Here is a 13373-nt window from a genome sequence, read left to right as displayed (position 1 = left end):
AACAGAATGGGAACGACTCGGATTTTACTATTTAAAAACAAAACAAAACAGTGTCTTTTCTTCAAATTCAGATTTATGAGAGCTTATAGATGAAAAGCAAAAACAAAGCATCACTACCACTGAACCTCTTCTCATCTGTGCCACACACCACACCAGTCTGAAACTATGCCCTGCACTGATCGCTAAGTCCTTAACAGAGTAATTCACTTGTAAAATAAATAAATAAATAAATAAATAAATAAATAAATAAATAAATCTGTCTCTGATTGCTTCTGCAAATAAATTTGCATGCTACATGTGTCTACTGCAGGCATATATGTGTGTTCTTAAGGACCCTGGAGAGATTGCCATTGAAAATCATAAATCCCACTGTCCGCAGGAACGCTGAAAAGATTGGAGGTGGTCACACACAGCAAAGCACAAAGAAGTTACCTGTGGCTTTCTTCATGCTATTTCGAGGCCGGGCAGGCGTGGGGCGGGGGGTCTTCACAGTGTCCCTGGGACCTTCCTGGCAGTCTCCCCCTCTAAAGCCGGGGCAGCATCTCCATTCCAACTGTGTCACTGTCTTGTACTTGGTGACATATCTGGGTCTGAAGTTCACACGATACCTGCCAAAGAAAAGCATGGCATCTCTTCACTGTGGCTGTCGAGAGCGTTCTTGAACCTCCCTGACCCGGACCAGAATGAACAGGATCCAAGTCCCTGTCTGCTTTCTCCGAGCTGACCCAGAGGCGACCACTGGTCTCTTCAGTCCAGCCCTGACCCCCCTGGGGTTCAGCCAAAATCAGATTGGCCCCCATCTTGCATGTCTTAGACCCGCCTGCACCCAGGTCCCTTCCCACTGATGGCCAGAGACAGACCACCTAGAAAAGCCTGGCCCCACAACTCCCAAACTGAGCTTTTATTTTATCCAAAACTTTTGTTCTACTTTTCTTTTCTTTTCTATCTTTTTTTTTTTTTTTTTTTTTTTTTTTTTTTTTTGTCGCTGCTTTGTGGAGATTTTTTCTGGGTAACGCAGCCTCATTTGTTTTATATTTTGAAGAAACCTCCCCAGCACCTTTGTCTCTTGTAGCATCTGTGCATTTATCATGGCACCTTCCTTCTTACAAAGGTAGCAAGCTGTGAGCCTTCAGAGATCTGCGTTCAGATCTTTTCAAAGAGATGCCCTGATCCATACAGCTGATGACGGAAATAAGAATCCCTTTTAAAGTGTACATTCCCCAGGGCACCTGGGTGGCTCAGGCAGTTAAGTGTCTAACTTTTGATTTCGGCTCAGGTTATGATCTCAGGGTCCTGAGTTCAAGACCCCTGTTGGGCTCCACCTCCACGACTCTTTCCCTCGCCCTCTGCCCCTCCCTGTCCTCTCTCTAAAGAAAGAAAGAAAGAAAGAAAGAAAGGTAGGTTATATGTTCCTCCACACATGCACAAACCATAGAGAGATTCTTGTGATAAGCTGTAACGTCCTCCAGATCCAGGGCTGGGCCTGGAACAGAGACTGGCAATCCAGCAGCCCCATGGACACTCCGAGGGAGAGGGATGGATGCAGGAATCCAACACCCCAGGTGCCCCTGCTCGCAGCACAGATACAAGCTGTTCCTTAACTTATCCCAACTTCTACTTCCAGCTTGGAATCACGGCTCTCTAGAACGTCTTCACTCTCCCTTCATTGTGAACACCAGCACAAGCCGCTGCCCTTCTCTCAGAACGGACTCAGTTCTCTATTACTTTTCCCAGAGTTGCTGTGTGCTGCTCAGGGGAAAGTCGGGGGGCCCATGGGACCTGGTGCCAGCCCAGCGGACTCCACTTCTGGCATCCAGCTTGTGGTAAGGGAGTTCAAAGTCACATTCCTGAGAAAATTGCAAATTACTAGAGATAATGGGCTTTTGGCCCCCGACGGTCAAAACCATGACACTTATAATCTCAAGTGTAAGGAACTCTCCCACCAACAGGAGCCCAGGTGACCCTCTGGACCCTGGGGACAGCGCTGTCCCAAGCATTAATGTCCCAATGCCTGCCACTGTCCTGGTTCCACTGGCCCTTCTAGGGCAGTGGTTCACAGCACTGGCCAGGCTTCAGAATCACCAGGAGCCATAACGAACTGCCAACCCAATGCTGCTGCCTCGCTCTTAGAGGTTCTGATTTAACTGGTCTGCAGTGGGGCCTGGGTGCACGGATTTTGAGAAGCTCCAGAGGGAGACATTTTCAAGTCTCCAGAAGAGTAAAAGTCTCCAGAAGAGAAAGCCCAATGAATGAAACAGAAAAGAAAGGTCCCTAAGTGGTGGGGGTGGGGCAAGTCTTCCCTTCTAGGCTCTTCATTCCCTCTTATTGCCACCACATCCCCTGTCAAGGCCCAGCTTTTTAGTTTCCCCTTTGCACAAACGGGAAAACAGGGGCTCCTAAAGGTCAGGCGTTCTGTCCAAGTTCCAATGGTCAGGAAGGGCCGGGGCTGGGATTTAAATCCAAGTGTTCTCTCCTGTACCCCAGACGGCCCTCCCAGCATGCAGAAGCAGAGACTCGGGAGACTGCCTTAAATCTGAAGCAACCCCACCCGCCCAGAGATGTTCCACAGCCCTACAAGCTGGGTCAGAGGGTAGCTGCCATCCCCGTCCAGAAAACACTTTGAGCATCCAACCCGGGCCAGACGCACACCAGCCCCCAGGCCCCCAGCACGGTACCTACCAAAAGAATTCCCTGTGTGGTCCTAGAAATGATCAAAAGAAAGAAAGAAAGAAAAATCCACTTCACTGTTTTGCATGCTCAAATATAGCCTAATGCTGCAAAAATGTGTAATCTCAGAAAAACGCGGTTCCTCTGAGCATTTAAGACTGATTATGAAAATGTGTTTGCGCTCGGGGGTTGTCCCTGTGCCAGCAGATGACAGCCTCTGGCAACGCCTTCTGGCTGCTGGCTGAGTGGGACCAGGGGAGCAAAACCTGAGGCTGCACGTCTGACTCCCCCCACCACCTTCCCACCCGGAGACCTCGGCCCCCGCTGCTGAGCCGAGTGTAAGAAACTGCTCGCCCTTCCAACACACCTCATTACCTTCTTTAAAGCCAGTTATTACTTTGGAACCAGCTCATAACTTAGGGAAGCTCCCTGGAGTTCCTGCCTTCCTCTGCAGCCCCACACGCATTCCCGAGCCCCACCCTCCACCCCCAGTGGCTTGCGGTGGGCTTTCCGGTTGGCGGCACGGAGTTCAGGTTGATAGCATTTCTGACCGAGTTTTAAGTCCAGCATGTGCGAGAGGCCTCCCTGGCCAGCGGTGACAGCTGGAAGCCATCAGGCGGCCACCTCCAGCTGTGGGAGCGCTCACATCCCGACTGCTCTGTGCATGAGGACCTGGGTCCCAGAGGTGACTGCGGGTCAGTCTGGGGGATGGGAGGCGAGGAGGTAGGGTTGTGCAGCCCTGCAGCTTTCCCGGGATTCCTTCCCCCACCGCAGAAACAGGGTTCCCACCACCCCGAGAGCCAGCCAGGAAATTTTTCAGAGGATGGGAGGGGCACAGCAGGAATCCTGGGTCTTCCTTCCGTCCCTCAGTGTTCTGCAGGACAATATCTCGGCCAGCGAGCTTTAAAAAAAAAAAAAAAAAAATGCCCAGGATTTTACACGCAAAATTCTAATTTAACTGGTCTGGGGCCAGGGATGCCCAGGCATCTGTACCTTTCAAAAACTCCCCAAGTAACTGTCAAGTGCAGCCAGAGTTGAGAAGTGCAGCCCAAAATTCAGGGCACCCATCAGCCCTCCTTCCTCATTGGAGGGGGGGAGCCTCTGGGGCAACCAAGGGCTGGACAGCCAGGCAGGGGAAGTGAATTGACCCAAAGCAGCCCAAGTATTACCCCAAGAACCCTTGGGTTGCAAGCACACAGGAGGAGCCCCCTTGGACACTTACTGAATCAGCCAACTGACTGCACGCAGCTGGGGGTGGCCAAGCAGAAGGACTGACAGCCCAAGGCACAGAGTCAAGGTGGTGCTGGGCGAGAGCTGGAAGGCTGACTCAGGCTGCAGCCTTGGCCTCCGTCCCAGTTTTGGGTAGAGACTGTAACAACATCCCGTCCCTCAAAGGAGCCCCGTCGACAGCTGCCTCGGGCACTCCCGGGGGCCCCCGGGGGCTGCAGCGGCATGCCGCCCCACAGCCTAAGCCCACCCCAACCTCTGCCAGTGCTCTTCGCCCCATCCTCTCAACTCTCCTTCCTTGCCTCTCCCTCGGAATCCTTTTTGGGGTGTGGGGTGGTGAAACAAGTGTTCTCCCTTTTTATGAGTTCAACCACCATGTCAAGACAGCAGGTCAGCCCAGAAGATTCTACCGAGAAGGAAGGTGGCAAGAAGAGGACTGGAAAAGTTGAATCAGAGTTCAGGGACCACGGGACTAGAAATGTCCCCATTGAAACAAACTGTGACAAAATGACTGCTGCTATTTGAAATCCCCGCCCCTCCCCCCACACATGCAGAAAGACTCCTTCCCACTGACAGGAGGTGAGACTTCTTTCATAACATGCCTCCGTTCATGCTTGTTCAGTGTTTGTCTTCTCACAGACCAGAGCCCCGTGAGGGCAAAAATTCCTGCTGGTTTTGTTCTCTACAACATCCCCATTTTTAAACATAGCATCTGTCCTATTGTAGGTGCTCAACGAACAATGAAGTTTTAATCATTAATCAATAATTGATCAATCAAACAGTAATTTAATGATACTAAGTCTACTTTAGATGAGGCATGGAGGAATCCAATGTCCATATTAAAAGCCCCAGAGTCATCCTCACGTCTAACCCCAGCAGATGTGAATTCCTGAGCCTTCCCAGAACCAAATCAAGCTCCACAGTCCTTGGGTCATGATGGGTTGGACAAAAATCACACACTAGAAGGTGACCTCAAGTTGTGTCGACCCAGAAGAGAGCCATTAATCAGGTGTGCCTTTTTAAATCTACACTAATTATAAGTAAACCAAAGTGAACGTTCAGTTCCTCAGACACACTGGCCACATTTCGGGAGCTCGGGAGCCACGTGCGGAATTACTATGAACAGCTCCTTCACCACAGGCGTCTATGGGACAGAGCTGGCCTAGAGATTCATGGGACTGTCAAGGGCCAGTAATGGGCACACATCTGTTCATCTCTTCATTCCTGCCCCACACCCACCTGTCTTCTTTCTCCTCTGGCATCCCTCCCAGGTGGCCAGCAGAAGGCTTTTCAGAAATAACCACACGTTCCTGGCAGAGGATCATTTCTACATGGTAAGGATCTTCGAGGTAAGGATCATTTCCCTGCATTTAGTATTCACCTGTAACTTCTTTTGTGAATACACATCACTAAGAGTGCACAAATCTGAAGCCCAGTGCCCCCACTGGGACACGCACTTGACCAGGAATTCCTCCCAAGAACAGACTTTCTAGTAAATTCCTCTTTCTCCATCACTGGCTTGTCCCCAAAACCCCAGAACTAATTCTTCTTGCTTCATTCTGTGTGTGGTCCCGCACAGTATCCACTGGAACGGACTGTTAGGATGGAGAAAGAAGCCAGAAAGAGAGGGGCCTCCCTCTCTCTGGTAGGGAGCACTTCCGGCCTGAAGAAACAACCAACGACCTGGGACACCGCCAGCGTATACATACAAGCAAGAAGGCATTTCAGCAAGTGTCAGGACGCACATCTAGGCAGATTTGGTTATACAACATTCCTGAACTACTCCAAGTTTTCCACATCTAGGCACGGAATTCACTTTTTGTTTTTCACTGCATTAAATATGTATAACGTACGTGTGAAATACCCATAACATCAACTAAACAAGCAGGACTACATCCAACTAAAAAGCTTCTGCACAGCAAAGGAAACCAACAGAACAAAAAGGCAACCTAGCTGAATGGGAGAAAATATTTACAAATCATGTATCCGAGAAGGGGTTAATAGCCAAATACATACAGAACTCATACAACTCAGAGCAAAAACAAATTCTTTTTGATGAAAAAATAGGCAGAGGATCTGAATAGACAACTTTCCAAGGAAGACATACAAGACGACCAACAGGTTCATGAAAAGGTGCTCAATATCACTAATCATCAGGGAAATGCAAATCAAAACCATAATGGGATATCACCTCATACCTGTCAGAATGGCTGGTATCAAGAAAGTCGAGAAATTGGGGCACCTGGATGGCTCGGTGGGTTAAGCATCCAACTTTTGATTTTAGCTCAGGTCATGATCTCAGGGTTCTGGGATCAAGCCCCACATCAGGCTCTCTGCTCAGCAGGGAGCCTGCTTCCCCCTCTTCCTCTGCCCCTCCCCTGCCCGACTTGTGCTCTTTCTCTCAAATGATAAAATCTTTTTAAAAATATCTTTTTATTAAAAAAAAAAAAGACAAGAAATAACAAGTGTTGGCAAGGATGTGAAGAAGAGGGAACCCTGGTGCACTGTTGGAGGGAATGTAAATTGGTGCAGCCATGGTAGAAAACAGTATGGAGATTCCATAAAAAAATTAAAAATGAAGCCACCATATGATCCGGCAATCTCACTCCCGGACACTTATCTGAAGGACATGAAAGCGCTAACTTGAAGAATTACGCACAATAGCCTAGCTGTGGATGCACGTAAGTGTCCGTGGATGGACACTTGAATGAACGGATGGATGGAGGTGTGATATACACACAGACACACAGACACACACACACACACACACACACACACAGGAATATTACTTAGCCATAGAGGAAGAATGAAATCCTGTCATCTGTGACAACACATATAAAACTTGAAGGTATTATGCTAAGTGAAATAAGTCAGATAAAAACAAATACCGTCCAATCTCACTTACACGTGAATTAAAAACACACAAAAAACCAGAAGGTAACCAAAAACAAGCTCATGGATGGAGAGAACAGATTGGTGGTTGCCAGAGGTAGGGGATGGGGGTGGGAGAAATGGGTGCACTGGGTTTTTTGTTAATTTAAATTAATAAGATAATTTAAAATTTAAAAAAAATTGGGAGAAATGTATCAACCCTAGGTCTGAAATGGCAAGGGGAGTATGAGTTATCAAAATGTAGGGAAAACCAAGGCTGCGAGTACAGTATTAGGGGAAGGCCGCTGGACAGGACCTGGGGCCTTCAGTAGAGAAAACTGACATTGCCGACTCTACCCTAAAGGGAGAGAGCGGATGCCTTCCAGCGGCTGGAGCCATGCAGAGCTAGATGGTGAGGGAACCCAGTGAGGCAGTCCAGTGAGGTGGTATGAGTGAGACAATTGTGGAAACCATAACCAATTGCAAGTATCCCTAGACCACAAGCAATGGCCCTTCTCACGAGTTACCTGAATGACAGGCAAGGATCATCTCATCTCTGGGCCATGGTTTCATCAATACGATGAAAGGATGAAATCAGAAGCAGCAGAGAGGCAGGCAGAGAGAGGAGGAAGCAGGCTCCCTGATGAACAGAGAGACCAATGCGGGGCTCAATCCCAGGACCCTAAGATCATGACCTGAGCCGAAGGCAGAGGCTTTAACCCACTGAGGCACCCAGGCGCCCCAGAGAAAGAGTATTTTTAAGACAAGGAGATGCTCAGTGAACTGAGCCAGGGTTGCTCAGATCAATGGTGAGAGAGGACACTGGGTCAGAATAAAGAATAAAAGAAGAGGAGGTACAGCGTGGCCCCCAAAACCTCTCCTATAGAGTTTGCTTTTGAGAAATAGGGAGCTAACCAGGAGTTAACAGGGGGCTGAAGAAGCATAAGCATATCTTCCCCCCAAGTTCAGGAAAATCCTAGCCAGGGAAGAGTATTGAGAGGAAGGAAAAAGCTGAAGGGTGGAGGGGAGCTGTGGAGAAGCATTCCTGGTCCTCATCCAGGGGACACCGCTCTGATGAATTAGCCCTGTCTAATGGTGCGTGGGGGGCGGGGGACTGGGATGCCAGGGGCTAACTGATTCAAACTCAGTCCCTACAAAAAAAAAGAAAAGGACCATCTTGACCATTTTTACCAGCGCCGTTCAGTGGCATTAAGCCCTCTCACACTATTAGACAACTGTCAGACAACTGTCACCCCCAGAACCTTTTTCATCTTCCCAAACTGCAGCTCTATGCCGGTTCGACACAAACTCCCCACGCGCCCTCCCTCTCATCCCCTGCAACCGCCAGTGCACTTTCTGTCTCTATGAATCTGACCTCTTCAGGGACTTAACAGACGTGGAATCATACAGCGTCTGTCCTTTCATGAATGCCTTATTTCCCTTAGCCTCATGTCCTTGTAGAAAAAGACACTTTTCCTCCAACCTCTTAGGTTCGATCCGGGTCCTGTAAATTAAACTGACAAAAGACAGGAGATAAGGCATCCAAATTTTTACGTGTTTGGAGACTTTACAGTAAAAAGTGAAAATAAGCAGTTAGACTCAGGAGCCTGTCTACCATTTTAACACAGGGTAATAAATTGTGAAGTCATGAGACCAGGGAAAAGGGGTTTGGGCTTCTAGGGGCAATAAAGTGTGGGACTGTGGCTAGGAAGTTTATGGAGGAAACTGAGGGAAGAGAAGGGTTATTTTAGTAAGGGTTGCTTATGCAGTCTTTTCCATGTACAGTGACGAGGGTCATTCTCTTCATCCTGGTACAGGGGAGACAGAAACTCAGGGAAGACAGAGAGTTCTTCTTGTCTCTGCTTTTCTTCAACTGCCTTCAGGTTAAACTAACCAATATGCCAACACGGCACGTTTTGGTATGGCCTGGTATGGCCTGCTCTGAAGTCCTTCACCCTCCAGGATCACCCATGTTGTAGCACAGGTCAAAGTCTCCCTGCTCTTTTACAAAGTTCTCTTGTGCTAATTTAGAGATTGACAAGACAGCAAACTAATTTTCTAGAAACTACTTGTGACAAATGGGTTTCTTCTGGCTTCCACTGTTAACTGTTTTCCCATCAGTGAATAAACAGATGTGTTCTTTATGGAAGTAGCAACAGAAAACGCAATCAGACAAAAGAGGCTACAAAGTTTGAAACTGGAAGTGATTCCAGAACTCTTGAATCCATACTCTCTTATTGACAACCAACCTTGGCCACTGGAAACCATGTGCATCTACAACGACAATCTCTACAGTCTGAGGAGGTGACTCTATCTACCCAAGGTCCCTTCCACAGGATGAAAAAGGCTCCAACACAGGACAAAGTGAAGGAACCAAAAAGCCTTCTTTCAGGTGAAGGCTTGTCACACACACGAACCAGAATTTTCATCTTATCTTTTTCTGCTGTACAATTTTAATTAGATCTCTGCATGCAGAAATTAATGGAAGAAAAGAAATAGAAAGTATTTTCCTTGGCTTTTAGGCAAATCCATCTGTTAAAAGCCAGAATGCTTGGGCAAACATATTTCTGAAATACAAAATACATCTAATAAAACCAAAAGTTGGATGAGCCCTGATTGAAATCAGATTATAAGATAGCTCTGTTCACTTAAAAAACAAAAACAAAAACATATCCTAGACCAAAACAAGGTGTTCAAAATGAAACCACACCCACAGGAGACTGTCTGCTTTCCCATACGAAGGGACACTATTTGCTGGAGACACCACAATCGTTAGCTGCTTATTTTGTTTACTCTTGAATTAATTTTCTTATGTACTTAGAGTGACAAGTTAGATTTCAAAACCTAGACTCTCTCTACTCCTCAGTGGTTTGCTCCGACCACATAGCATAATTTTCCCCCTTCATCCTTTAAGATGGTGCCCCCCACCGCTTCCCCCTCGGGACAGAGCCACTCCGTGGTCCTAAAGAAGGTGACCGAGGAACACCACCACAGCTCGGTAGAGGCAGGGTCCCAAATCCGGAGTAGACGGTGCAGCAGATAATCTTGGGTCGCTGGCGAGAGCAGTGGGTAGCTTCCTTCAGAGAAAGCACGCAATGCTAGAAAGGACCATGTCTCCAAGGGCAGGGCATGTCTAGCACCGTGAAATACAGCTTATGCATGTGCTCCTAGGAGTCCACATTATTAGTTTGACTTCCTGACTTTGGGAAATCCATTACAAAAGTCAAGCCACAGTGGGGAGGAAAGCTGGCCAGGCCAGGGCAGGCAGTGGGGAAGGGGGAATGGCTTTCTGGAAGGCTCAGTAATCCACAACAAAGGTCTGCATTCTCCCACAGGATTCCTTCCAGGATGGTTAATCGGGGCTGCAGGATGCTTCCCTCCCACCCACCCCCTCAGAACAAATTCTATACGGTTCCATTCCTCACACTGACATCATGTTTCCTCATTCCCAGAACCAGAATCACAGGACACTCCTCCTGCTCACTCCCTGATGCCCTCATCCTCTGGGTTCCCACAGCGCAAGCCAGGAGAACATCTGCCCGCTCAGCCCTCCCCAGGATGCTCACCACAAACCCAAAACTTTCTTTCCAGAACTACCAAATAACTCTACTTTGATTATTTCCTCTTTTTTTTTTTTTTTAAAGAGAAGTCATTTCCTCAAATTCTTCTATGAAAATCACAGTCATTTCAAAATCTTTTTTCCTGTGCTTCCTTTGACTTGGTTTGCAACATCCATCCCTCCCCTATAGGGATCTCAGTCCTTTGGCTGCAGACCATGGATGTTGGCAAGCTTTCGACCACACCTGTGACTGGGTGAGGTCCCTGAGACCCTGAGAAAATCCCAAGATAGTAGGAATTTCTCAGCAGATAAAAAAACAACACCTTCTTCCTTTGGGTCATCCATTCTCAGTAAAAGTAATAATCTGACGTATTGCAAATACAGGAACACTTCCATTTCTTTTCTAATTTATGACCACACTAGGGAGGAAAAGGACCACAATGTTATAGTCTAATTTCCTAGGTCTTGTCCAGGATAACCCAATATTCCTTTAGGGGTTTTTTCTTTTTCTTTTTTTTTAAAGATCTTATGTTAAATTACTTTAATTTTATTATTTTTTCAAAAGATTTTATTTGTTATTTGACAGAGACACAGTGAGAGAGGGAGCACAAGCAGGGGGAGTGGGCGAGAGGGAAGCAGGCTTCCCACTGAGCAGGGAGCCTGACGCCAGCTCAATCCTACCTAGGACCCTGGGGATCGTGACCTAAGTGGAAGGCAGATGTTTAAGTGACTTAGCCACCCAGGAGCCCTCCCTTTAGGCTTTTTTCTTAATCCACATTTAACACAGTGAGGTAGAGAGATTTCTATTCACTTGCACTCCATTCAGAAAGAGCATGGTTTTTCTTTGGAAGGTGCTGCCACAACCCACCTCAGCCCAGGTCTGGGGCTGTGGACGAGCAGGGGGTGGGGACTGCCTAGCCCACTGAGGAGAAGGATTTGGCTTATTTGCTCTCAGATGGGTATGGGTGTCAGAGCAGGAGGTCACCAGAGGACAAAGAAGTGAGGGCACCCTTCTCCAAGATGCCTGAGGTGGCCAATGGAGGTTTAAGGCTGAGGACACAGTGGTATCCTCTTAACCATAGCCACAGTCTTCAGGAGAGGCCTCACTACCCGTGCAGCCTTGTCGGTCTGGGTTTTCTCAGGGCATTGGAGGCTGTTCCCTAAGTTGGCCTGCTCCGTGTGGTTCTGAGAGAGCCATACAGAACCCAGGTGCAAGGGGGCTGTTGGACAGTATGCCTTGGACACCATCCCAGTTTGTAGGGAACCTTCTGGGCATCCACAATTCTTTGCAAATTGAGAAGGGAGACAAATACATAGACTGTGAGGTGAAGGGGAGCCCAACTGACATCAGTTAACTAGTTTTAAAGATAGTGGCTTGCTTCCATTTCCTTGAAATCATGTTTATTTTTTAAGAAAAATTACATAGATTGCATTATTGTTTTGTTTACTTTAAGTAGAACAATACGTGGTTTCAGTAGCAGTTCCTGTCCTCCCAGTAAGCAGGTGCATGTGCTGGCCCCCACCCCCAGCCTTCACTGAAACTGGCTTCCATTTTTTACAAATAAAATGCATAGGCCAGCATATTTGCAAAGCCACAAATTATTCCTTGAAATACTTCCCTAGATTTTTATAATCGATCTTTCTCAAAATGAAGTGCTGTTTTTGAACACTGTATCTTCCCAAAACCACCAAATCATCCTTTATACTGGTGTTAAGAAAGAGATCACGGGCCACCTGAGAAGCTCAGCCGGTTACTTGGCTAGTTCTTGGTTTTGGCTCAGGTCATGATCTCAGCCCCGCCTGGGGCTCTGTGCTCAGCCTGGAGTCAGCTTGAGATTCTCTTCCTCTGCCCCTTCTGCTCATGCTCTTGCTCTCAAATAAATAAATCTTAAAAAAAAAAAAAAAAAAAAAAAAAAGAATACTACCCACTCATGCTCTCTCTCTCTCTCTGTCTCTATCTCTCAAATAAATAAATCTTAAAAAAAAAAAAAAAAAAAAAGAGTAAATAGCCCAAATGGACTCTCTTGTGCTTAAGCACCATGTCAGCAAACCAAGACATAGTATCTAACCTGTCATTTCTGCCTCTCCCAGGAATGTAACCTTTTATCAGTTAATCTAGAATTACCTGGTTAGCACTAACGAGGCAATCTACTGACAGACCCCTTTCAACCACATTCAAAAGCAACCTTGTCTTAAACAATCCCCTCTTTGCTAGAAACATCTTTTTCCCACCATTTTCTGCCTATGAAAGCTGTTCATTTTGAACAACTCTTTGGAGCTCCCCTTCTCTCTCTCTACTAAATGGGGTGCTGTCTAATTCATGAATTGCTGAGTAACAACACTACAATCTTAAAAATTTACGCAGTTGAATTTTGATTTACAGTCGTGTAACATGAACTCTTACAGACCAAAAGCTGTATCACCTGTTGGAGACATAGTCAATGAACACTCTACATCTTGGCAAAAGACTTCTAAAGGTTACATTGAAACTGCCAGTTCAAGAAGCGGAATCACATCATGACTTTGACTGATTTAACTGGAATCCGCCACACCTTAAATCCTCATTTTAGTGCAAGCTACCTCACTTTCATTCAGTATTAACAATTATTTTCAAGACTATATGTGTGTCACAACCTCCATTTTAAAAACACAAACCAAAAAGACAGTTATTCAAATTGATGGTCTCCATAACTAAAAATCAAAACTGAACTCAACACATGATTCTTTTTCTTTTAAACACATATGATTCTTAACAATAGGAGGAAAGATAAGCTAAAATCACAGGTCCTCCCCAAAATAAAGCCTAGTGTAAACTATGGGCCTTCAGGTTATTATCACGTGTCAAAGCAGGCTCATCGACTGTACCAAATGTCCCACTCTGGTGGGGATGGTGAGAACAGAGGAGGCTGTGCATGTGGGGAGGAAGTAGGAATGTGGGAAATCTGTGCACCTTCCCTCAATTTTACAGTGAATATTAACTGTTATAAAAAAATAGTCTTAATAGAGAAATTGAAACCCGCATGCTCTCCTTTGCCTGTGCATTCAGCAA

At 46.6% G+C, this 13373-nt stretch overlaps 1 protein-coding gene across 1 annotated transcript in view; it reads right to left on the bottom strand.

Annotated features, from left to right (window-relative positions):
• The window catches only part of EMILIN2 (elastin microfibril interfacer 2), a 55470-nt gene that overhangs the window by 24165 nt on the left and 17932 nt on the right, over positions 1-13373 (bottom strand). The window contains exon 3 of the mRNA XM_059140775.1: positions 433-608. Coding sequence (XP_058996758.1) covers positions 433-608 — 176 coding nt within the window. The remainder of the gene's footprint in view (positions 1-432; positions 609-13373) is intronic.

The sequence above is a fragment of the Mustela lutreola genome, chromosome 11 (genome assembly GCF_030435805.1).
Source record: "Mustela lutreola isolate mMusLut2 chromosome 11, mMusLut2.pri, whole genome shotgun sequence".
NCBI lineage: Eukaryota > Metazoa > Chordata > Mammalia > Carnivora > Mustelidae > Mustela > Mustela lutreola.
The sequence above is the reverse complement of the archived record's forward strand: the minus strand, read 5'-3'. Positions and strand labels throughout refer to the sequence as shown.